Source organism: Salvelinus namaycush, chromosome 20 (assembly GCF_016432855.1).
Source record: "Salvelinus namaycush isolate Seneca chromosome 20, SaNama_1.0, whole genome shotgun sequence".
NCBI lineage: Eukaryota > Metazoa > Chordata > Actinopteri > Salmoniformes > Salmonidae > Salvelinus > Salvelinus namaycush.
Window position 1 is genome coordinate 56,264,763 of NC_052326.1, and position 25,862 is coordinate 56,290,624.

Here is a 25,862-nt window from a genome sequence, read left to right on the forward strand (position 1 = left end):
ACACTTCTATCACTCTAGTATCCCTGCACATTGTAAATATGGTATTGGCACTGACCCTGTATATAGTATGGTATTAACTGACCCTGTATATAGTATGGTATTGGCACTGACCCTGTATATAGTATGGTATTAACTGACCCTGTATATAGTATGGTATTGGCACTGACCCTGTATATAGTATGGTATTAACTGACCCTGTATATAGTATGGTATTAACTGACCCTGTATATAGTATGGTATTAACTGACCCTGTATATAGTATGGTATTAACTGACCCTGTATATAGTATGGTATTAACTGACCCTGTATATAGTATGGTATTGAACTGACCCTGTATATAGTATGGTATTAACTGACCCTGTATATAGTATGGTATTAACTGACCCTGTATATAGTATGGTATTAACTGACCCTGTATATAGTATGGTATTGAACTGACCCTGTAAATAGTATGGTATTAACTGACCCTGTATATAGTATGGTATTAACTGACCCTGTATATAGTATGGTATTAACTGACCCTGTATATAGTATAGTATTAACTGACCCTGTATATAGTATGGTATTAACTGACCCTGTATATAGTATGGTATTGGCACTGACCCTGTATATAGTATGGTATTAACTGACCCTGTATATAGTATGGTATTAACTGACCCTGTATATAGTATGGTATTAACTGACCCTGTATATAGTATGGTATTAACTGACCCTGTATATAGTATGGTATTAACTGACCCTGTATATAGTATAGTATTAACTGATCCTGTATATAGTATGGTATTAACTGACCCTGTATATAGTATGATATTAACTGACCCTGTATATAGTATGGTATTAACTGACCCTGTATATAGTATGGTATTAACTGACCCTGTATATAGTATGGTATTAACTGACCCTGTATATAGTATGGTATTAACTGACCCTGTATATAGTATGGTATTAACTGACCCTGTATATAGTATGGTATTAACTGACCCTGTATATAGTATGGTATTAACTGACCCTGTATATAGTATGGTATTAACTGACCCTGTATATAGTATGGTATTAACTGACCCTGTATATAGTATGGTATTAACTGACCCTGTATATAGTATGGTATTAACTGACCCTGTATATAGCTTCTTACATTCTCGTGTTCTTCTTATTTCTTATTTTGATTTCTTGTATGTTGTTTTTAGTACTACATTGATTTTGACTACTGCATTGTTGGGTTTGGAGTTTGCAAGAAATTCATTTCACACTACCTGTCCTACTATGGCTTCAGGGGACATCAGGTATTCACACCTAACCCTAACCCTAAACTCTAACTCGAACACTAAACCCTAACTCTAACTCTAACCCTAACCCTGCCAGACACCCTGTCCTACTCCTGCTTCAGGGAACATCAGGTACACACACCTAACTCTAACCCTAGCCTAAACCCTAACCCTGCCAGACACCCTGTCCTACTCCTGCTTCAGGGAACATCAGGTACACACACCTAACTCTAACCCTAGCCTAAACCCTAACCCTGCCAGACACCCTGTCCTACTCCTGCTTCAGGGAACATCAGGTACACACACCTAACTCTAACCCTAGCCTAAACCCTAACCCTGCCAGACACCCTGTCCTACTCCTGCTTCAGGGAACATCAGGTACACACACCTAACTCTAACCCTAGCCTAAACCCTAACCCTGCCAGACACCCTGTCCTACTCCTGCTTCAGGGAACATCAGGTACACACACCTAACCATAGCCTTAATCCTAACCAGGGTTGCGGTCAATTCCACAAATTCCATTTAAATGTATTTCTCTCTCTGTGTAAATTCCATTTCTTTTCTATTCAAATTCCAGTTCAGTCTTTGAATTCAGAGATATTTTAATTCCTTGGAATTCCAATGTTAGGTAAATTCAAGAATGCAAATCCCAATTCAATATTATCCTCAACAATTCCACAAATCCCTATTAGAATGAAATTCCCTCAGGCTGATCATGTCACTGTTCAGACAGCCTAGCTGTACTGGACATATAGGAGTACAGGTTGAAATGATTCAAAACAAATCCTACAGTACATTTTTTATACTATGGTCATTAAATATTGAATTACAATTCAATTCATTTCTGAAGATTACATGTTTTTACAATTCCAATTAAATTCCAATTAAAAAAAGTCTAAGCAGTCTATTTCCAATTCAATTCCAATTCCATAACTTGAAGATTTTTAAAACTCAAATTTAATTCAACGTAAATTATTCACTTCATGAGTGAATTGGAATTTGGACTTAACCCCAACCCGGATCTTAAACCTGCCGGACATCCTTTCCTACTCTTGCTTCAGGGGACGACAGGTATTCACACTAAACGTTTCCATTCCTCTCAGATCTCCAACAGGGTCTAGGAGGTAGGGTCTAGGAATCGATTCTGGACAAGGCTGACATGTTATGCTTAGAGCCAGAAAAAACTATGTTGGTGATGTGGTCAAGAAAACCTTAGGGCAACTTTGCTTTGCTACATTAGCAGTATAATAACCCTGTGTTTCCTGTTTCCTGTGTGTAGGTGGTGTGCCAGGCCAATCAGAACGGCTCTCAGGCAGAGTGCGAGCTGGGAAACCCTCTGAAGAGAGATGCTATACTGAAATTCTACATCATCCTCAGCACGTCTGCTATCACCATAGAGACCACGGAACTCACTGTCAACCTCCTGCTGGCTACGTAAGTCTTGGCTGGGCAACTCATTTTCATAGTTGGTCTATTTAATGTATCTTAGGTTTCTCATACTGTAAAAAAAAACACTGTTTATTTTCATATCATGGCAATTCACAAGGTGGATGACTTCGCTTGGTACTAGAGAAATACAACTGTCATTGCACATAGAAGGGAATTGCTACTTTCAATATATGTATTCAAATTGAAATAGTCAAAAATGAAGATAGATTGTTTTTCCAGATTGCAGACAATATGATGTGTGTGTGTGTTGTCTCCTCCTCAGTATCAGTGAACAGCGAGACCTGGCCCCAGTCACAGCCGTGGCTAAAATCATCATTGAGCTCCCCCTGGCTGTCAGTGTGTAAGTCACACCCTCATGTCATTGGTGTGTCAAACTAATTTTGCCCCCGGAGCCCACATTCGGTACAGTGAGTCAGTAGGTCAATACACATTCATTGATATTTAACCCAGAATAGTGACAGTTGCTACTGTTTTCAGGGAGTTCTGAGGTACATACAAACAGTAAACAGTAGTACCATAAGGCTCTCAGGCTCTGTCCAGCTGTCCACTGACCCTATCCGCCTGTCTGTCTCTGTGTTGTTTCAGGCTGGCCAGACCACACCAGCTGTTCTTCAGTGGGGCTGTGAAGGGGGAGAGTGCCATGGAGACCCTGGACGATGTGGGCAGTGCTGTGGAGTTTGAGTTTACGGTGAGAGAAGAGGAGAGGAATCAAAAGTCGATGTAGTATGATAATGGCGGTGTTCGCTTTAGCAATCTCACTGGAATAAAGACCTCCTTCATTCCTGTCATTATTGAAAGAGATCGTGATACCTCACATCTCCAAATAGGGCTAATTAATGTTAGAACCCTCACATCCAAGGCAGTTATAGTCAATTAACTAATCACTGATCATAATCTTGATGTGATTGGCCTGATTAAAACATGGGTTAAGCCTGATGAATTTACTGTGTTAAATGAGGCCTCTCCTCCTGATTACACTAGTGACCATATCCCCCGAGAATCAAGCAAAGGTGGAGGTGCTGCTAACATTTACAATAGCAAATTTATATTTACACAAAAGACTGCGTTTTCGTCTTTTGAGCTTCTAGTCAGTCTACTCAATCACTTTTTATAGCTACTGTTTACAGGCCTCCTGGGTCATATACAGCGTTCCTCACTGAGTTCCCTGAATTCCTATCGGACCTTGTTGTCATGGCAGATAATATTCAAATTTTTTGTGACTTTAATATTCACATGGAAAAGTCCACAGACCCACTCCAAAAGACTTTGAGTCATCATCAAGTCAGTGGATTTTGTCCAACATGTCCTACTCACTGCCACAGTCATACCCTGGACCTGGTTTCGTCCTGTTAAAAAATATTGTGAATCTCAATGTTTTTCTTCATAATCCTGGACTATCGGACCACCATTTTATTACGTTTGCAATCACAAGAAATAATCTGCTCAGACCCCAACCAAGGATCATCAAAAGCCGTGCTATAAATTCTCGGACAACCCAAAGATTCCTAGATGCCCTTCCAGACTCCCTCCACCTACCCAAGGATGTCGGTGTACAAAAATCGGTTAACTACCTAACTGAGGAACTAAATTTAACCTTGCATAATACTGTAGATGCAGTAGCACTGCTAAAAACAAAAAACATTTGTCACAAGAAACTAGCTCCCTGGTATACAGAAAATACCCGAGCACTGAAGCAAGCTTCCAGAAAATTGGAATGGAAATGGCTGTCACGGCTGTCGAATGAAGAGGACCAAAGCGCAGCGTGGTAAGCGTACATATTCCTTTTTATTAGGATGACGCCGACAAAAACAATAAACAATACAACAACCGTGAAGCTTAAGGCTATAGTGCCACAAACAAAGACAACTTCCCACACTGAAAGGAGGGAAAAGGGCTACCTAAGTATGGTTCCCAATCAGAGACAACGATAGACAGCTGTCCCTGATTGAGAACCATACCCGGCCAAAACATAGAAATACAAAATCATAGAAAACAAAAACATAGAATGCCCACCCCAAATCACACCCTGACCAAACAAATAGAGACATAAAAAGGTTCTCTAAGGTCAGGGCGTGACAATGGCGCTCCACCAAACTGAAAGTCTTCCGACTAGCTTGGAAAGAGAATGTTGTGCAAAGTGAAGAGCCCTCACTGCTGCTAAAATGATCCTATTGTTCCAACCTAATTGAGGAGACTAAGAACAATCCTAAATGTATTTTTGATACTGTCACAAAGCTAACTAAAAAAATGCATTCCCCGAAGGGGGTATGGCTTTCACTTCATCAGTGATGAATTGATGAACTTCTTCGAAGAAAAGGTCATGATCATCAGAAAGCAAATTACGGACTACTCTTTGAATGTGCATATTTCTCCAAAGCTTGGTTGTTCTGAGTCTGCACAACTCTGCCAAGACCTACAGTAGGATCAATGGAGACACGTTTTTTAATCCTATATCTCTTTACACATTCATGAACATAGTCATGGCCTCAAAACCTTCAAGCTGCATACTGGACCCTATTCCAACTAAACTTCTGAAAGAGCTGCTTCCTGTGCTTGGCCCTCCTATGTTGAACACAATAAACATCTCCCTATCCACCGGATATGTACCAAACTCACTAAAAGTGGCAGTAATAAAGCCTCTTTTGAAAAAGCCAAACCTTGACCCAGAAAATGTAAAAAAAACTATCAGTCTACATCGAATCTCCCATTCCTCTCTCAAAAAAAGAAGCTGTTGTGCAGAAACTCACTGCCTTCCTGTTGATAAATAATTTACACGAAACGCTTCAGTCTGGTTTTAGACCCCATCATAGCATTGAGTCAGCACTCGTGACTGTGGTAAATTACCTTCAAATGGCGTTAGACCAAGGCTCTGCATCTGTCCTTTTGATCCTAGACCTTAGTGCTGCTTTTGACACCATCGATCACCACATTCTTTTGGAGAGATTGGAACCCCTAATTGGTCTACACGGACAATTTCTGGCCTGGTTTAGATCTTTTCTGTCGGAACGATATCAGTTTGTCTCTGTAAGTTTTGGTGTTCCTCAATGTTTAATTTTAGGACCACTATAGTTTTCACTATATATTTGACCTCTTGGTGATGTCATTTGGAAACATAATGTTAACTTTCACTGCTATGCGGATAATACGCAGCTGTACATTTCAATGAAACACGGTGAAGCCCCAAAATTGCCCACCCTGGAAGCCTGTGTTTCAGACATAAGGAAGTGGATGGCGGCAAATGTTTTACTTTTAAACTCGGACTAAACAGAGATGCTAGTTCTAGGTCCCAAGAAACAAAGAGATCTTCTGTTGGATCTGACAATTAATCTTGATGGTTGTACAGTCGTCTCAAATAAAACTGTGAAGGACCTCAGCGTTACTCTGTCCCTGATCTCGCTTTTGACGAACATATCAAGAATATTTCAAGGACAGCTTTTTTCCATCTTTGTAACATTGAAAAATCTGCGTCAGTCATGCACCCTGAGGTGTAAGGCTGAGAGCTCGATGACACAAAGAGTACAGAGTATAGTCAAACTATCTCATGCACGCATATAGAAAACACGTGATCTTGTGTGGAGAACGAGATGAAACTAGGGTAAAAGGTGCCGACTAACTGTGAATTGGTCGTCTCGTTCTGTAGCAACAGCTAGTTATTCTGGACTTCTAGTGAGGTGTCAAAACAACAGGAAATCTCTCTAGACAGTTTTTCTGAAGTAGATCAACGGTTCCATGAATTGGGCAAGCAAGTGCCTTTAGCCTGTCTGCCCAGAGGGTGTGTGGTTGCACACCCACACACACACGTATGAACTTTTGGGAATGCAAGAAGCCATACAGCCTTAAAAAGATATTTCAATATACAAGCATTGTCCCTAGAATTTCTAAGCAAACAGCCAGAGGCAGGGCTTTCTCCTATAGAGCTAAATGTTTATGTAATGGTCTGCCTATCCATGTGAGAGACGCAGACTCGGTCTTGACCTTTAAGTCTTTACTGAAGACTCATCTCTTCAGTAGGTCTTATGATTGAGTGTAGTCTGGCCCAGGGGTGCGAAGGTGAACGGAAAGGCACTGGAGCGACTAATCAATCAATCAATCAATCAATCAATCAATTTTATTTTATATAGCCCTTCGTACATCAGCTAATATCTCGAAGTGCTGTACAGAAACCCAGCCTAAAACCCCAAACAGCTAGTAATGCAGGTGTAGAAGCACGGTGGCTAGGAAAAACTCCCTAGAAAGGCCAAAACCTAGGAAGAAACCTAGAGAGGAACCAGGCTATGAGGGGTGGCCAGTCCTCTTCTGGCTGTGCCGGGTGGAGATTATAACAGAACTATGCCAAGATGTTCAAAAATGTTCATAAGTGACAAGCATGGTCAAATAATAATCATGAATAATTTTCAGTTGGCTTTTCATAGCTGATCATTAAGAGTTGAAAAACAACAGGTCTGGGACAGGTGGCGGTTCCATAACCGCAGGCAGAACAGCTGAAACTGGAATAGCAGCAAGGCCAGGCGGACTGGGGACAGCAAGGAGTCACCACGGGCGGCAGTCCCGACGCATGGTCCTAGGGCCCAGGTCCTCCGAGAGAAAGAAAGAGAGAAGGAGAAAATTAGAGAGAGCCAAGATTTTCAAAATGTTCATAAATGACAAACATGGTCAAATAATAATCAGGAATAAATCTCAGTTGGCTTTTCATAGCCGATCATTAAGAGTTGAAAACAGCAGGTCTGGGACAGGTAGGGGTTCCATAACCGCAGGCAGAACAGTTGAAACTGGAATAGCAGCAAGGCCAGGCGGACTGGGGACAGCAAGGAGTCACCACGGCCGGTAGTCCCGACGTATGGTCCTAGGGCTCAGGTCCTCCGAGAGAAAGAAAGAGAGAAGGAGAAAATTAGAGAGAGCCAAGATTTTCAAAATGTTCATAAATGACAAGCATGGTCAAATAATAATCAGGAATAAATCTCAGTTGGCTTTTCATAGCCGATCATTAAGAGTTGAAAACAGCAGGTCTGGGACAGGTAGGGGTTTCGTAACCGCAGGCAGAACAGTTGAAACTGGAATAGCAGCAAGGCCAGGCGGACTGGGGACAGCAAGGTGTCAGCATGCCCGGTAGTCCTGACGTATGGTCCTAGGGCTCAGGTTCTCAGAGAGAAAGAGAGAACGAGAGAATTAGAGAGAGCATACTTAAATTCACACAGGACACTGGATAAGACAGGAGAAGTACTCCAGGTATAACCAACTGACCCTAGCCCCCCGACACATAAACTACTGCAGCATAAATACTGGAGGCTGAGACAGGAGCGGTCAGGAGACACTGTGGCCCCATCCGAAGAAACCCCCGGACAGGGCCAAACAGGAAGGATATAACCCCACCCACTTTGCCAAAGCACAGCCCCCGCACCACTAGAGGGATATCCTCAACCACCAACTTACAATCCTGAGACAAGGCCGAGTATAGCCCACAAAGGTCTCCACCACAGCACAAACCAAGGGGGGGCGCCAACCCAGACAGGAAGATCACGTCAGTAACTCAACCCACTCAAGTGACGCACCCCTCCTAGGGACGGCATGAAAGAGCACCAGCAAGCCAGTGACTCAGCCCCTGTAACAGGGTTAGAGGCAGAGAATCCCAGTGGAGAGAGGGGAACCGGCCTGGCAGAGACAGCAAGGGCGGTTCGTTGCTCCAGAGCCTTTCCGTTCACCTTCACACTCCTGGGCCAGACTACACTCAATCATATGACCTACTGAAGAGATAAGTCTTCAGTAAAGACTTAAAGGTTGAGACCGAGTCTGCGTCTCTCACATGGGTAGGCAGACTGTAGGTAGGATTTTAGTGGTCTTGAGCCATAAGGGGTTCCATAAATGCTAACTGCCCTTGCTGTCTCTGCCTGGCCGGTTCCCCTCTCTTGACTGGGATTCTCTGACACTGGCTTACTTGTGCTCTTCCATGCCGTTCCTAGAAGGGGTACGTCAAGTGAGTGAGTTGAGTCACTGAAGGGATCCCCTGTCCGGGTTTGTGACCCCCCCTTGGGTTTCTGCGGTGGAGGAGATCTTCGTGGGCTATACTCAGCCTTGTCTCAGGGTAGTAAGTTGTTGGTCTGCGTATATCCCTCTAGTGGTGTGGGGGCTGTGCTTTGGCAAAGTGGGTGGGGTTATATCCTGCCTGGTTGGCCCTGTCCGGGGGTATCGTCGGGCGATGCCACAGTGTCTCCTGACCCCTCATGTCTCAGCCTCCAGTATCTATGCTGCAATAGTTTATGTGTAGGGGGCTAGGGTCAGTCTGTTATATCTGGTGTAATTCTCCTGTCTTATCCTGTGTGAATTTAAGTATGCTCCCTCTAATTCTTTCCCTCTCCTGCCCTCCCGGAGGACCTGAACCCTAGGACCATGCCTCAGGACTACCTGGACTGATGACTCCTTGCTGTCTGTCCCCAATCCACCTGGTCATGCTGCTGCTCCAGTTTCAACTGTTCTGCCTGAGGCTATGGAACCCTGACCTGTTCACCATATGTGCTACCTTGTCCCAGACCTGCTGCTTTCTACTCTCTCTCTCTACTGCACCTGCTGTCTCTAACTCTGAATGCTTGGCTATGAAATGCCAACTGACATTTACTCCTGAGGTGCTGTTGCACCCTCTACAACCACTGTGATTATTATTATTTGACCCTGCTGGTCATCTATGAACATTTGAACATCTTGGCCATGTACTGTTATAATCTCCACCCGGCACAGCCAGAAGAGGATTGGCCACCCCTCAGAACCTGGTTCCTCTCTAGGTTTCTTCCTAGGTTCCTGCCTTTCTAGGGAGTTTTTCCTAGCCACTGTGTTTCTAAAAATGTAATCAAATAAAATGTTATTTGTCACATGCGCCGAATACAACAGGTGTAGACCTTAGTCCATAGCACTTTGTGACATCTGCTGATGTAAAAAGGGCTTTATAAATACATTTGATTGATTGATTGATAATGTAACACAGGGATATATTTCTATGGCTTTGGACCTTGGAAGATATAAGATACAAAGCTATGCAGTGTTGTGAAGAGAGCAATATATTCATATTCTGGTGTGTTTTTGGTGTGCTTTTTTTCATTCAGTTACCTATTCAATCCTTCATGTTTTGATCAGGTGACCAACACCGGGCCGTCCCTGCAGACTCTAGGCTCCGCCTTCCTCAACATCATGTGGCCTCACGAGCTGTCCAATGGGAAGTGGCTCCTGTACCCCACTGCTCTCCACTTCCATGGCCATCCAGAAACACACTGTACCCCCCACACCTCCCTCAACCCACGCAAGTTCTCCCACAGTTCTCCTTCTGACGACCAGCCACAGGCAGCAGGCCTGAAGGTAGGATTTTAGTGGTCTTGAGCCATAAGGGGTTCCATAAATGGAGAAAAATATTGTCCATAAATAACCCCATTGGACAAAAACGGGTACACCTCCTCACACTCATGAGCTAAAGCATAATTATATTGTTTGCCTAACACGAAGTATTGTTGTGGTTTCATGAGATGTAAAAAAATATATATATATTTGATATACGTGATGTAATGTGTGTTGTCCTCTGCTTCATGTCCCTGTGAGCAGGCCAGGAGGAAGGGGCGTTCCAACCCAGAAGAGGAGGGCCATGTGATGACCAAGGGCAGTCTGGGTAGGACTACGCCTGCTGTGGCTGCCTCAGAGAGACGCAAGTCACTCAAACTGGTGAGAGAGAGAGTGAGGGAAGGACAGAAAGTGAGAGTGAGAGAGATGGCAGAGAAAGAGAGGGACAGGGAAAGGGGGATACCTAGTCAGTTGTACAACTGAATGCCTTCAACTGAAATGTGTCTTCCGTATTTAACCCAACCTCTCTGAATCAGAGAGGTGCTGGGGGACAGGGAACAAGAGGGATTACAATGGGGTTGTAACCATTGTTGGGGAAGCTACTCTGAAAACATAGTTTACCAAGTTACCAGTTACTTCACACTGGAAGAACTTAAGCTACACTAAAGCTACAGTGGTAAGAAAAAGTATGTGAACCTTTAGGAAATACATGGATTTCTGCATAAATTGGTCATAAAATTTGATCTGATCTTCATCTAGGTCACAGCAATAGACAAACAGTCTGCTTAAACTAATAACACACAAACAATTCTATGTTTTAATGTCTTTATTGAGCACACCGTGTAAACATTCACAGTGCAGAGTGGAAAATGTATGTGAACTCTTGTATTTAATAACTGGTTGATCCTCCTTTGGTAGCAATAACCTCAACCAAATGTTTTCTGTAGATGCGGATCAGACCTGCACAACGGTCAGGAGGAATTTTGGACCAGTTCTCTTTACAAAACTGTTTCAGTTCAGCAATATTCTTGGGATGTCTGGTGTGAGCTGCTCTCTTCAGGTCTTGCCACAGCATCTCAATTGGGTTGAGGTCAGGACTCCAGAAGGAGTATTTTCTTCTGTTGAAGCCATTCTGTTGTTGATTTACTTCTGTGTTTTGGGTCGTTGTCTTGTTGCATCACCCAACTTCTGTTGAGCTTCAATTGGCGGAGAGAAAGCCTAACATTCTCCTGCAAAATGTCTTGATAAACTTGATGATAGCAGGCTGTCCAGGCCCTGAGGCAGCATAGCAGCCCCAAACCATGATGCTCCCTCCACCATACTTTGCAGTTGGGATGAGGTTTTGATGTTGGTGTGCTGTGTCTTTTTTTCTCCACACATAGTGTTGTGTGTTCCTTCCAAACAACTCAACTGTAGTTTAATCTATCTACAGAATATTTTGCCAGTAGCGCTGTGGAACATCCAGGTGCACTTTTGCAAACTTCAGACGTGCAGCAATGTTTTTTGTGGACAGTGGTGGCTTCTTTCGTGGTGTCCTCCCCTGAACACCATTCTTGTTTAGTGTTTTACGTATAGCAGACTCGTCAACAGAGATGTTAGCATGTTCTAAAGATGTCTGTAAGTCTTTAACTGACACTCTAGGATTCTTCTTAACCTCATCGAGCATTCTGTGCTGTGCTCTTGCAGTCATCTTTGCAGGACGGCCACTCCTAGGGAGAGTAGCAACAGTGCTGAACTTTCTCCATTTATAGACAATTTGTCTTACCGTGGACTGATGAACATCAAGGCTTTTAGAGATACTTTTGTAACCCTTTCCAGCTTTATGCAAGTCAACAATTCTTAATCTTAGGTCTTCTGCGATCTCTTTTGTTCGAGGCATCAGGCAATGCTTCTTGTGAATAGCAAATTCAAATTTTGTGAGTGTTTTTTATAGGGCAGGGCAGCTCTAACCAACATCTCCAATCTTGTCTCATTGATTGTACTCCAGGTTAGCTGACTCCTGACTCCAGTTATCTTTTGGAGAAGTCATTAATCTAAGGATTCACATACTTTTTCCAACTTACTCTGTGAATGTTTAAATGATGTATTCAATATAGACAAACATACAATAATTTGTGTGTTATTAGTTTAAGCACACTATGTTTGCCTATTGTTGTGACTAAGATGAAGATAAGATCAAATTTGATGACCAATTTATGCATAAATCCAGGTAATTCCAAAGGGTTCACATACTTTTTCTTGCCACTGTATGTGTACACTCTTAGAAAAAAGGTGCTATCTAGAACTAAAAAGTGTTATTTGGTTGTCCCCATAGCATAACCCTTTGAAGAACGCTTTTTGGTTCAAGTTAGAACCCTTTTGAGTTCCATGTATAACCCTTTCCACTGAGGGTTCTACCTGGAACCAAAAGAGTTCTAACTGGAACCAAAAAGGGTTCTACATGTAATCCACACTTAAGATAATACAGTTTACTGAACTAAAGCTAATTTGTGATATATTATCATATCTAAATCTGAAACGTCATAGACTACAAATCGTAAGAATAGATCACTTTGGAGTCAGATTTGAACAGAATGTGTCATTTATCCTATTAATCACATAAACAGAAGTGAGAAATAGGCAGGTCTGATCTACACCGCTACATGGTAAAATAGTAGCGTGTAGTTCTAGTAGCTAGCTACACCTCTACATGGTAAAATAGGAGCGTGTAGTTCCAGTAGTTAGCTACACCGCTACATGGTAAAACAGCAGTGTGCAGTTCCAGTAGTTAGCTACACCGCTACATGGTAAAACAGTAGTGTGTAGTTCCAGTAGTTATCTACACCGCTACATGGTAAAACAGTATTGTGTAGTTCCAGTGGTTATCTACACCGCTACATGGTAAAACAGTATTGTGTAGTTCCAGTAGTTAGCTACACCGCTACATTGTAAAACAGTAGTGTGTAGTTCTAGTAGTTAGCTACACAGCTACATGGTAAAACAGTAATTAACTACCGGAAACACTACCAAGAGTTGAATTTAGTTCAACTACCATCAAGCTACTGTAAAATGTAGTTAAATTACTGGTTGAACTAGATGTAGTTCACTACTCCACAACACTGGTTGTAATCAGGCCAGCACCATACAAAACACCCCATAGCTCACTACTCCAGAACACTGGCTGTAATCAGGCCAGCACCATAGAAAACATCCCATAGTTCACTACTCCACAACACTGGTTGTAATCAGGCCAGCACCATAGAAAACATCCCATAGCTCACTACTCCACAACACTGGTTGTAATCAGGCCAGCACCATAGAAAACATCCCATAGCTCACTACTCCACAACACTGGTTGTAATCAGGCCAGCACCATAGAAAACATCCCATAACTCACGTGCAACAAACATGCCCCTAGAGCCCTGGACCTCAGCGCATCCATACTGCGAGTTTGATTGAATCCCAACTCTGCTATTCTCATCGATGGTCTTCCCAACCCACTCTGTGTGTGTGTAGGACTGTCTGCTGGGTTCAGCGCGATGTGTGCTGTTCCAGTGTCCTCTCCACAGCTTCTCTGACTCTGCTGTCCTCAAGATCCAGGGACGCCTTTGGAACAGCACCTTTCTGGAGGTAAAACATCACCTGTCACATTATGTTGTTATGTGGTAATAACAAAGACTACTGTTCCCACGATGCAATTCACCCCACACGACGCGTGGTGTAACAGCACCTCCCTGAAGGTAAAACACCACATCACCTATCACATTATGTTGTTATGTGGTAATAACAAAGACTACTGTTCCCACGATGCAATTCACCCCACACGACGTGTGGTGTAACAGCACTTCCCTGAAGGTAAAACACCACATCACCTGTCACATTATGTTGTTATGTGGTAATAACAAAGACTACTGTTCCCACGATGCAATTCACCCCACACACCGTGTGGTGTAACAGCACCTTCCTGAAGGTAAAACAAACAAACACATCACATTACATTTCCATTTTAGAAATTTAGCAGACACTGTTATCCAGAGCGACTTACAGTAGTAGTGTATTCATTTTAACATAACTAGCTGAGACTACATATCCCAATCATAGCAAGTACATTTTCCCGCCAAAAATTATTTATCATCAAAGTCAGTGCTAGTAGGAAAAAACAAGTGCCTTTTTTTAAATTTTATTTTTTAGCTTTTTCATCTTCAAATAGCTTACAGATAGCATTTTTATCTTACAATAATTGGTGAAACAACAACATATCACAGACATAGCAAGAACATTTTCCCTCAGCAAAGTCAGTGCTAGTAGGAAAAAACAAGTGCTTTTTGAGCTTATAGCTTATTGATAGATAAAACCTGCTCTCATGTATTGTATTCCCCACAACAACACTACCCCTCAACAACACTACCCCTCAACAACACTACCCCTCAACAACACTACCCCTCAAACAACACTACCCCTCAACAACACTACCCCTCAACAACACTACCCCTCAACAACACTACCCCTCAACAACACTACCCCTCAACAACACTACCCCTCAACAACACTACCCCTCAACAACACTACCCCTCAACAACACTACCCCTCAACAACACTACCCCTCAACAACACTACCCCTCAACAACACTACCCCTCAAACAACACTACCCCTCAACAACACTATCCCTCAACAACACTACCCCTCAACAACACTACCCCTCAACAACACTACCCCTCAAACAACACTACCCCTCAACAACACTACCCCTCAACAACAACTCTACCCCTCAAACAACACTACCCCTCAACAACACTACCCCTCAACAACACTATCCCTCAACAACACTACCCCTCAACAACACTACCCCTCAACAACACTACCCCTCAACAACACTACCCCTCAACAACACTACCCCTCAAACAACACTACCCCTCAACAACACTACCCCTCAACAACACTACCCCTCAACAACACTACCCCTCAACAACACTACCCCTCAAACAACACTACCCCTCAACAACACTACCCCTCAACAACACTACCCCTCAACAACACTACCCCTCAACAACACTACCCCTCAAACAACACTACCCCTCAACATCACTACCCCTCAACAACACTACCCCTCAACAACACTACCCCTCAACAACACTACCCCTCAACAACACTACCCCTCAAACAACACTACCCCTCAACAACACTATCCCTCAACAACACTACCCCTCAACAACACTACCCCTCAAACAACACTACCCCTCAAACAACACTACCCCTCAACAACACTACCCCTCAACAACACTACCCCTCAACAACACTACCCCTCAACAACACTACCCCTCAACAACACTACCCCTCAAACAACACTACCCCTCAAACAACACTACCCCTCAACAACACTACCCCTCAACAACACTACCCCTCAAACAACACTACCCCTCAACAACACTACCCCTCAAACAACACTACCCCTCAAACAACACTACCCCTCAAACAACACTACCCCTCAACAACACTACCCCTCAACAACACTACCCCTCAACAACACTACCCCTCAAACAACACTACCCCTCAACAACACTACCCCTCAACAACACTACCCCTCAAACAACACTACCCCTCAAACAACACTACCCCTCAAACAACACTACCCCTCAAACAACACTACCCCTCAACAACACTACCCCTCAACAACAACACTACCCCTCAAACAACACTACCCCTCAAACAACACTACCCCTCAACAACACTACCCCTCAACAACACTACCCCTCAACAACACTACCCCTCAACAACACTACCCATCAACAACACTACCCCTCAACAACACTACCCCTCAACAACAACACCTCTCAACACTGTGGCCATTACTCTGTCATAGCTCCAACCTTTCATGTCTCTGCTTGGCACGTTTTCCTGAAGCACCACTTAATGCAAAGTGTATGTTAAATAGTAGCATTTGTATTGCTGAAACAGTAACTGTGAAAGGGCATTATGAAGGAGTGAGAGCCGATCACAGACTGTAACTACAAGGCAACACGAGGGACACTTTGCGTTGTATTTTGACAGTGTATAAATCAGCATAAGCATTATCCGTGTTCCTTGTCATTCATTGTAAATAAAACAATGAGGAATGAGTCATAGGAGTTGGCGAAAGCACAAAGTGATCTCGGTCTCTTGCCAGGCTAACCTATTATTGACCATCTCATATAAATATATCGTTGATAATGTCAGTGATCTTGTTTGGCCAGTGTAATCTCCTCTCCTTAGTAAATGTCTGTGCTGATGAAGTCTTCTCTGCTTCTAAAGGGGTCTAGGCTGGCCCGCTATAAAGCACGTTGTGCCAAGACAACTACTGATGTTAAAAGGGATTTCTGTAACCTTTGATGGATACATCATTTATTGATGTGATCTCTTGCCGTCAGGAGTTTCCTTCAGACCAAGTTCTGGAGCTACTGGTCAGAGCCACGCTAATCTCCTTTACCTAGTAAATGACTAGTGTTAATCTTCTCTATCCTTTCTTCTCTCCTCTCTCTCTCTCTCTCTCTCTCTCTCTCTCTCTCTCTCTCTCTCTCTCTCTCCTCTCCTCTTTTTCATGTCTCTCTCTCTCCTCTTTTTCATGTCTCTCTCTCTCTCTCTCTCTCTCTCTCTCTCTCTCTCTCTCTCTCTCTCTCTCTCTCTCTCTCTCTCTCTCGCTCTCTCTCTCTCTCTCTCTCTCTCTCTCTCTCTCTCTCTCTCTCTCTCTCCTCTCCTCTCCTCTTTTTCATGTCTCTCTCTCTCCTCTCCTCTTTTTCATGTCTCTCTCTCTCCTCTCCTCTTTTTCATGTCTCTCTCTCCTCTCCTCTTTTTCATGTCTCTCTCTCTCCTCTCCTCTTTTTCATGTCTCCCTCTCTCTCTCTCTCTCTCTCTCTCTCTCTCTCTCTCTCTCCTCTCCTCTTTTTCATGTCTCTCTCTCTCCTCTTTTTCATGTCTCTCTCTCTCTCTCTCTCTCTCTCTCTCTCTCTCTCTCTCTCTCTCTCTCTCTCTCTCTCTCTCTCTCTCTCTCTCGCTCTCTCTCTCTCTCTCTCTCTCTCTCTCTCTCTCTCTCTCTCTCTCTCTCTCTCTCTCCTCTCCTCTCCTCTTTTTCATGTCTCTCTCTCTCCTCTCCTCTTTTTCATGTCTCTCTCTCTCCTCTCCTCTTTTTCATGTCTCCCTCTCTCTCTCTCCTTATGTGATCTCTTGCCGTCAGGAGTTTCCTTCAGACCAAGTTCTGGAGCTACTGGTCAGAGCCACGCTAATCTCCTTTACCTAGTAAATGACTAGTGTTAATCTTCTCTATCCTTTCTTCTCTCCTCTCTCTCTCTCTCTCTCTCTCTCTCTCTCTCTCTCTCTCTCTCTCTCTCTCTCTCCTCTCCTCTTTTTCATGTCTCTCTCTCTCCTCTTTTTCATGTCTCTCTCTCTCTCTCTCTCTCTCTCTCTCTCTCTCTCTCTCTCTCTCTCTCTCTCTCGCTCTCTCTCTCTCTCTCTCTCTCTCTCTCTCTCTCTCTCTCTCTCTCTCTCTCTCCTCTCCTCTCCTCTTTTTCATGTCTCTCTCTCTCCTCTCCTCTTTTTCATGTCTCTCTCTCCTCTCCTCTTTTTCATGTCTCTCTCTCTCCTCTCCTCTTTTTCATGTCTCCCTCTCTCTCTCTCTTTCTTCTCTCTCTCTCTCTCTCTCTCTCTCTTTCTCCTCTCTTCTTTTTCATCCCTCTCAATTCAATTCAATTCAATGGGCTTTATTGGCATGGGAAACATGTGTTAACATTGCCAAAGCAAGTGAGGTAGATATTATACAAAAGTGAAATAAACAATACAAATTAACAGTAAACATTACACATACAGAAGTTTCAAAACAATAAAGACATTACAAATGTTATATTATATATATACAGTGTTGTAACAATGTACAAATGGTTAAAGTACACAAGTTAAAATAAATAAGCATAAATATGGGTTGTATTTACAATGGTGTTTGTTCTTCACTGGTTGCCCTTTTCTTGTGGCAACAGGTCACAAATCTTGCTGCTGTGATGGCACACTGTGGAATTTCTCCCAGTAGATATGGGAGTTTATCAAAATTGGATTTGTTTTCAAATTCTTTGTGGATCTGTGTAATCTGAGGGAAATATGTCTCTCTAATATGGTCATACATTGGGCAGGAGGTTAGGAAGTGCAGCTCAGTTTCCACCTCATTTTGTGGGCAGTGTGCACATAGCCTGTCTTCTCTTGAGAGCCATGTCTGCCTACGGCGGCCTTTCTCAATAGCAAGGCTATGCTCACTGAGTCTGTACATAGTCAAAGCTTTCCTTAAGTTTGGGTCAGTCACAGTGGTCAGGTATTCTGCCACTGTGTACTCTCTGTTTAGGGCCAAATAGCATTCTAGTTTGCTCTGTTTTTTTGTTAATTCTTTCCAATGTGTCAAGTAATTATCTTTTTGTTTTCTCATGATTTGGTTGGGTCTAATTGTGCTGTTGTCCTGGGGCTCTGTGGGGTGTGTTTGTGTTTGTGAACAGAGCCCTAGGACCAGCTTGCTTAGGGGACTCTTCTCCAGGTTCATCTCTCTGTAGGTGATGGCTTTGTTATGGAAGGTTTGGGAATCGCTTCCTTTTAGGTGGTTGTAGAATTTAACGGCTCTTTTCTGGATTTTGATAATTAGTGGGTATCGGCCTAATTCTGCTCTGCATGCATTATTTGGTGTTCTACGTTGTACACGGAGGATATTTTTGCAGAATTCTGCATGCAGAGTCTCAATTTGGTGTTTGTCCCATTTTGTGAAATCTTGGTTGGTGAGCGGACCCCAGACCTCACAACCATAAAGGGCAATGGGCTCTATGACTGATTCAAGTATTTTTAGCCAGATCCTAATTGGTATGTTGAAATTTATGTTCCTTTTGATGGCATAGAAGGCCCTTCTTGCCTTGTCTCTCAGATCGTTCACAGCTTTGTGGAAGTTACCTGTGGTGCTGATGTTTAGGCCGAGGTATGTATAGTTTTTTGTGTGCTCTAGGGCAACGGTGTCTAGATGGAATTTGTGGTCCTGGTGACTGGACCTTTTTTGGAACACCATTATTTTGGTCTTACTGAGATTTACTGTCAGGGCCCAGGTCTGACAGAATCTGTGCAGAAGATCTAGGTGCTGCTGTAGGCCCTCCTTGGTTGGTGACAGAAGCACCAGATCATCAGCAAACAGTAGACATTTGACTTCGGATTCTAGTAGGGTGAGACCGGGTGCTGCAGACTGTTCTAGTGCCCGCGCCAATTCGTTGATATATATGTTGAAGAGGGTGGGGCTTAAGCTGCATCCCTGTCTCACCCCACGACCCTGTGTGAAGAAATGTGTGTGTTTTTTGCCAATTTTAACCGCACACTTGTTGTTTGTGTACATGGATTTTATGATGTCGTATGTTTTACCCCCAACACCACTTTCCATCAATTTGTATAGCAGACCCTCATGCCAAATTGAGTCGAAGGCTTTTTTGAAATCAACAAAGCATGAGAAGACTTTGCCTTTGTTTTGGTTTGTTTGGTTGTCAATTAGGGTGTGTAGGGTGAATACATGGTCTGTTGTACGGTAATTTGGTAAAAAGCCAATTTGACATTTGCTCAGTACATTGTTTTCATTGAGGAAATGTACGAGTCTGCTGTTAATGATAATGCAGAGTATTTTCCCAAGGTTACTGTTGACGCATATTCCACGGTAGTTATTGGGGTCAAATTTGTCTCCACTTTTGTGGATTGGGGTGATCAGTCCTTGGTTCCAAATATTGGGGAAGATGCCAGAGCTAAGGACGATATTAAAAAGTTTTAGTATAGCCAATTGGAATTTGTTGTCTGTATATTTGATCATTTCATTAAGGATACCATCAACACCACAGGCCTTTTTGGGTTGGAGGGTTTTTATTTTGTCCTGTAACTCGTTCAAGGTAATTGGAGAATCCAGTGGGTTCTGGTAGTCTTTAATAGTTGATTCTAGGATTTGTATTTGATCATGTATATGTTTTTGCTCTTTATTCTTTGTTATAGAGCCAAAAAGATTGGAGAAGTGGTTTACCCATACATCTCCATTTTGGATAGATAATTCTTCGTGTTGTTGTTTGTTTAGTGTTTTCCAATTTTCCCAGAAGTGGTTAGAGTCTATGGATTCTTCAATTACATTGAGCTGATTTCTGACGTGCTGTTCCTTCTTTTTCCGTAGTGTATTTCTGTATTGTTTTAGTGATTCACCATAGTGAAGGCGTAGACTCAGGTTTTCCGGGTCTCTATGTTTTTGGTTGGACAGGTTTCTCAATTTATTTCTTAGATTTTTGCATTCTTCATCAAACCATTTGTCATTGTTGTTCATTTTCTTCGGTTTTCTATTTGAGATTTTTAGATTTGATAGGGAAGCTGAGAGGTCAAATATACTGTTAAGATTTTCTACTGCCAAGTTTACACCTTCACTATTGCAGTGGAACGTTTTACCCAGGAAGTTGTCTAAAAGGGATTGAATTTGCTGTTGTCTAATTGTTTTTTGGTAGGTTTCCAAACTGCATTCCTTCCATCTATAGCATTTCTTAATGTTACTCAGTTCCTTTGGCTTTGATGCCTCATGATTGAGTATTGCTCTGTTCAAGTAGACTGTGATTTTGCTGTGGTCTGATAGGGGTGTCAGTGGGCTGACTGTGAACGCTCTGAGAGACTCTGGGTTGAGGTCAGTGATAATGTAGTCTACAGTGCTACTGCCAAGAGATGAGCTATAGGTGAACCTACCATAGGAGTCCCCTCGAAGCCTACCATTGACTATGTACATACCCAGCGTGCGACAGAGCTGCAGGAGTTGTGACCCGTTTTTGTTGGTTATGTTGTCGTAGTTGTGCCTAGGGGGGCATATGGGGGAGGGAATGCTGTCACCTGCAGGAAGGTGTTTGTCCCCCTGTGTGCTGAGGGTGTCAGGTTCTTGTCCAGTTCTGGCATTTAGGTCGCCACAGACTAAAACATGTCCCTGGGCCTGGAAATGATTGATTTCCTCCTTCAGGATGGAGAAGCTGTCTTCATTAAAGTATGGGGATTCTAGTGGGGGGATATAGGTAGCACACAGGAGGACATTTTTCTCTGTTAAGATAATTTCCTTTTGAATTTCTAGCCAAATGTAAAATGTTCCTGTTTTGATTAATTTAATGGAGTGAGTTAGGTCTGCTCTATACCAAATTAGCATTCCCCCTGAGTCCCTTCCCTGTTTCACACCTGGTAGTTTGGTGGATGGGACTACCAGCTCTCTGTAACCTAGAGGGCAACCAGTGGGTCCGTCTCCTCTGTACCAGGTTTCTTGCAGGATGACAATGTCTGCATTACCGATTTCTTTGGTGAAGTCCGGGTTCCTACTCTTTAGGCCAAAGGCAGATGACCTCAGGCCTTGGATATTCCAGGATGATATAGTGAAGGCTTTTTGTTCCATAAAGTGTCCAATGTTGTTGGTCGTGGTTTGGCCTCAGGCCAGTAAGTGTGAGCAGAGCCTGCTGAGCATCTGGTACATGCCGTTGGCTTGGGCGAGTGTAAGAGTGGGGGTTGGGCCTGTTTGCCCGCTCACTACCTGGGCGTATGTGTGACTTCCATGTTGATGCCCTCTTTGCGGGGGTGGGGTGCATGGGGTCTCTCCTCTCTTCTCTTCTCATCTCTCTCGCTCTCTCTCTCTCTCTCCTCTTTTTCATCCCTCTCTTCTCATCTCTCTCTCTCTCTTAGGAGTTCCCATCAGTCAGTGCTCTGGAGCTGCTGGTTAGAGCCAACATCACAGTCAAGTCCAGCATCAAACACTTGGTGCTGAGGGATGCTGCTGCACAGGTATCTAACACACACACACACACACACACACACACACACACACACACACACACACACACACACACACACACACACACACACACACACACACACACACACACACACACACACACACACGCACACACTGAGAGACACACACACACACACATACACACTGAGAGATACACATAAAATCACACTGAGAGACACACACACACAGAGACACACACACATACACACACTTAGACACACACACACACACACACACACACACACACACACACACACACACACACACACACACACACACACACACACACACACACACACACACACACACACACACACACACACACACACACACACACACACACACACTCTTAACTATTAACATGAATAACTAGAGCCATGAGTTTTCCCTGATCACATGACCTGACCAGGAAAATACTCTGTATTCTATCTACTAGAGACACATACACAGTAAAGACACTTCACAATAAAACACTCATATATTACTGTGTTTTCCCTGTAGGTCCCAGTGATGATTTACCCAGAGGTTGGTCTGACTGCCCAGTACTGGATCCCCTGGTGGTGGATTCTCATAGCCATCCTGGCTGGTATCCTGGTGCTGTCTCTGCTGGTCTGCATCCTCTGGAAGGTACCAACACCTAGTATAACACAGAATTAACACCTCTATTACTGTTCCTACATATCTCTATTATCCTGGTGCTGTCCATGCTGGTCTGCATACCGTAGAAGATACAACACACATCATATGACTTACCATACCTATGGTACATTAGTTACTGTACCTACATACAGTATAAATACACAAGTATGTGGACACCCCTTCAAATTAGTGGATTCAGCTATTTCAGATGTAAAAAAATAATAATTGAGCACACAGCCATGCAATCTCCATAGACAAACATCGGCAGCGTCAACGTGGCACCGTCAAAGGATGCCCCCTTTCCAACAAGTTTCCAACAAATTTCTGCCCTGCCAAAGCTGTCCCGGACAACTGTAAGTGCTGTTATTTTGAAGTGGAAACGTCTAGGAGCAACAACGTCTCAGCCGCGAAGTGGTAGACCACACAAGCTCACAGAACAGGACCACCGAGTGCTGAAGTGCATAGCGAGTAAAAATCGTCTGTCCTCGGTTGCAACACTCACTACCGAGTTCCAAACTGCCTCTGGAAGCAACGTCAGAACAAGAACTGTTCGTCAGGGGGCTTCATGAAATGAGTTTCCATGGCCGAGCAGCCGTACACAAGCCTAAGATCACCATGCACAATGCCAAGCGTCGGCTGGAGTGGTGTAAGGCTCGTTGCCATTGGACTCTGGAGCAGTGGAAACGTGTTCTCTGGAGTGATGAATCATGTTTCACTATCTGGCTGTCCGATGGACTAATCAGGGTTTGGCGGATGCCAGGAGAACGCTACCTGCCTGAATGCATAGTGCCAACTGTAAAGTTTGGTGGAGGAGGAGTAATGGTCTGGGGCTGGTTTTCATGGTTCATGTTTGGCCTCTTAGTTCCAGTGAATGGAAATCTTAACGCTACAGCATACAATAATATTCTAGACGATTCTGTACTTCCAACTTTGAGGCATCAGTTTGGGGAAGGCCCTTTCCTGTTTCAGCATGAAAATGCCTCCATGCACAAAGTGATGTCCATACAGAAATGGATTTTCGAGATCGGTGTGGAAGAACTTGACTGGCCTCTATAGAGCCCTGACCTAAACGAACACCTCTGGGATGAACTGGAACGCCGACTGCGAACCAGTCCGCATTGCCCGACATCACTCCCAGAAGAGTGGAGGCTGTTATAGCAGCAAAGGAGGGGGGACCAACATCCATATTAAAGCCCCTGATTATGGAGTGAGATGTTTGACGAGCAGGTGTCCACATACTGTTGGTCATGTGGTGTATCTCTACTATCCTGGTTGGCATCCTGCTGCTGGTTCTGCTGGCCTGCATACTCTGGAAGAAAGAAAACGGGTTACTTTTTATTTTTATTCTCACATCCACCGGATAGGTGCGGTGAAATGTGTTGTTTTACACATACAAAAAATGTACATCAGCCAACTTATATCTATTTCCATTATTATCTTATCATTCAATGTCTTTGATATCGCCATCTGCGCCATCTGTTTGTGACAAGTCTGCTCTCTCCTCTAGTCCATCTCTCCTTCTCTCTCTTGTCTAGTCCATCTCTCCTTCTCTCTCTTGTCTAGTCCATCTCTCCTTCTCTCTCTTGTCTAGTCCATCTCTCCTCCCCTCTCTTCTTTGGTCCATCTCTCCTCCCCTCTCTTCTCTAGTCCATCTCTCCTCCCCTCTCTTCTCTAGTTCATCTCTCCTCTTCTTTACTTTTTTTCAAACTGCGTTCTCTCTCTTCCTCCCTCCACATCTCTGTTGTAACTTCCCCTCCTCCTCCTCCTCCCCAGTGTGGGTTCTTCAAGCGTACAGAGCGCCGCCCGCAGTACGAAACAGAGTACTACCATGCCCACATGCATGCTCAGCCCTCTGAGGTTGAGAAGCAGGCGTCAGACCACTAGGTTTCTGCCCTCTCCTCTCTCCAAGTGGTAAAGCCATGCACCCTGCTCTGCACCTTGGCCTGCTCTGCACCGGCCTGTCAGTGCTGTGACTTTGCCTGAGTTGTGATCTGTAAACCTCTGTATACCTGAAACAAGTTCATCCCGGCGTTGTAGGAAGTTGTTTACATGTTCTCTTCCTGATGAGATTGTCCTTCCTGTTCTATTCATGAATAATCTCATTGCATCTGGTCATATGTCTCCTGATTAGATTAGGTTAGAATGCCAGAATGAACTTGTTTCTTGTTTCTCACAAAATGGCGGTGCTAGAGTGTGTTGACAGCATATGGGTATTATGTTGTGTGGTGTGTTTACTTTGCTTGTTGTGTGTCACCTGTTTTGTTCAAACTTTATGCAAATCACCTGATGTTTTTGGCTTTTGTGGCACATGCACAATGTTTCAGAATCAGCAACCAAAAATCTTCCTTGGGTTGCATAGCAACATCAACCTAGTCTCTCTCTCTCTCTCTCTCTCTCTCTCTCTCTCTCTCTCCCACAGTGTGGTTTCTTCCGTCGGGTCCAGTATGAAGACAAAGTGCCTCAGTACCATGCGGTGAAGATCCCCCGTCAAGACCGGCCCCAGTTCCAGCAGAGCCAGCAGAAGGCAGGGATCCTCCAGAAGAAGGAGTGGGCCACACACTGGAGCGACGGAAGCTCCTGAACAACATCAACAAACAAGGACTAGAATAACAACAAACACACATTCAACCGTATGGCACTCACTAACTCTGCAGTGGAACAAACGTGTGCAGACTGACCGTGTCACAACACTGTTGTGCACATTGAGGCTATGTCCCGATTCATCACCCTTCTTCTGAAGTGTGCACACTTCCCATCGTGGATTTATCAATGGTGAAAACTCGCTCAAGCCAATGGTATTCTACTGTATTCTACTGTATTCTACTGTATTCTTCTATATTCTACTGTATTGTCCTTTTAGAATGACTGGATCAATATTCTGAACTGCTACTACTGACTGACTATCTGACTGACTGACTATCTGACTGACTGACTATCTGACTCTCTGACTCTCTGACTGACTGACTGACTGACTATCTGACTCTCTGACTATCTGACTGACTATCTGACTGACTGACTGTCTGACTGACTGACTGACTGACTATCTGACTGACTGACTATCTGACTCTCTGACTCTCTGACTGACTGACTGACTGACTATCTGACTCTCTGACTATCTGACTGACTGACTGACTATCTGACTGACTATCTGACTGACTGTCTGACTGACTGACTGACTGACTGACTGACTGACTGACTGACTATCTGACTGACTGACTATCTGACTCTCTGACTATCTGACTGACTGACTGACTGACTGACTGACTGACTGACTGACTGACTATCTGACTAACTGACTGACTGACTGACTATCTGACTGACTGACTGACTGACTGACTATCTGACTGACTATCTGACTAACTGACTGACTGACTGACTATCTGACTGACT

General features: G+C 43.7%; 1 protein-coding gene across 1 annotated transcript in view; it reads left to right on the plus strand.

Annotated features, from left to right (window-relative positions):
* The window catches only part of LOC120064882 (integrin alpha-7-like), a 103,103-nt gene extending 77,803 nt beyond the window's left edge, over window positions 1-25,300 (plus strand). The window contains exons 16-24 of the mRNA XM_039015474.1: window positions 2,546-2,700; window positions 2,978-3,055; window positions 3,301-3,403; window positions 9,838-10,056; window positions 10,297-10,413; window positions 13,528-13,641; window positions 21,725-21,823; window positions 22,335-22,460; window positions 24,892-25,300. Coding sequence (XP_038871402.1) covers window positions 2,546-2,700; window positions 2,978-3,055; window positions 3,301-3,403; window positions 9,838-10,056; window positions 10,297-10,413; window positions 13,528-13,641; window positions 21,725-21,823; window positions 22,335-22,460; window positions 24,892-25,053 — 1,173 coding nt within the window. The 3' untranslated portion in view covers window positions 25,054-25,300. The remainder of the gene's footprint in view (window positions 1-2,545; window positions 2,701-2,977; window positions 3,056-3,300; window positions 3,404-9,837; window positions 10,057-10,296; window positions 10,414-13,527; window positions 13,642-21,724; window positions 21,824-22,334; window positions 22,461-24,891) is intronic.
* Window positions 25,301-25,862: the final 562 nt, after the last annotated feature.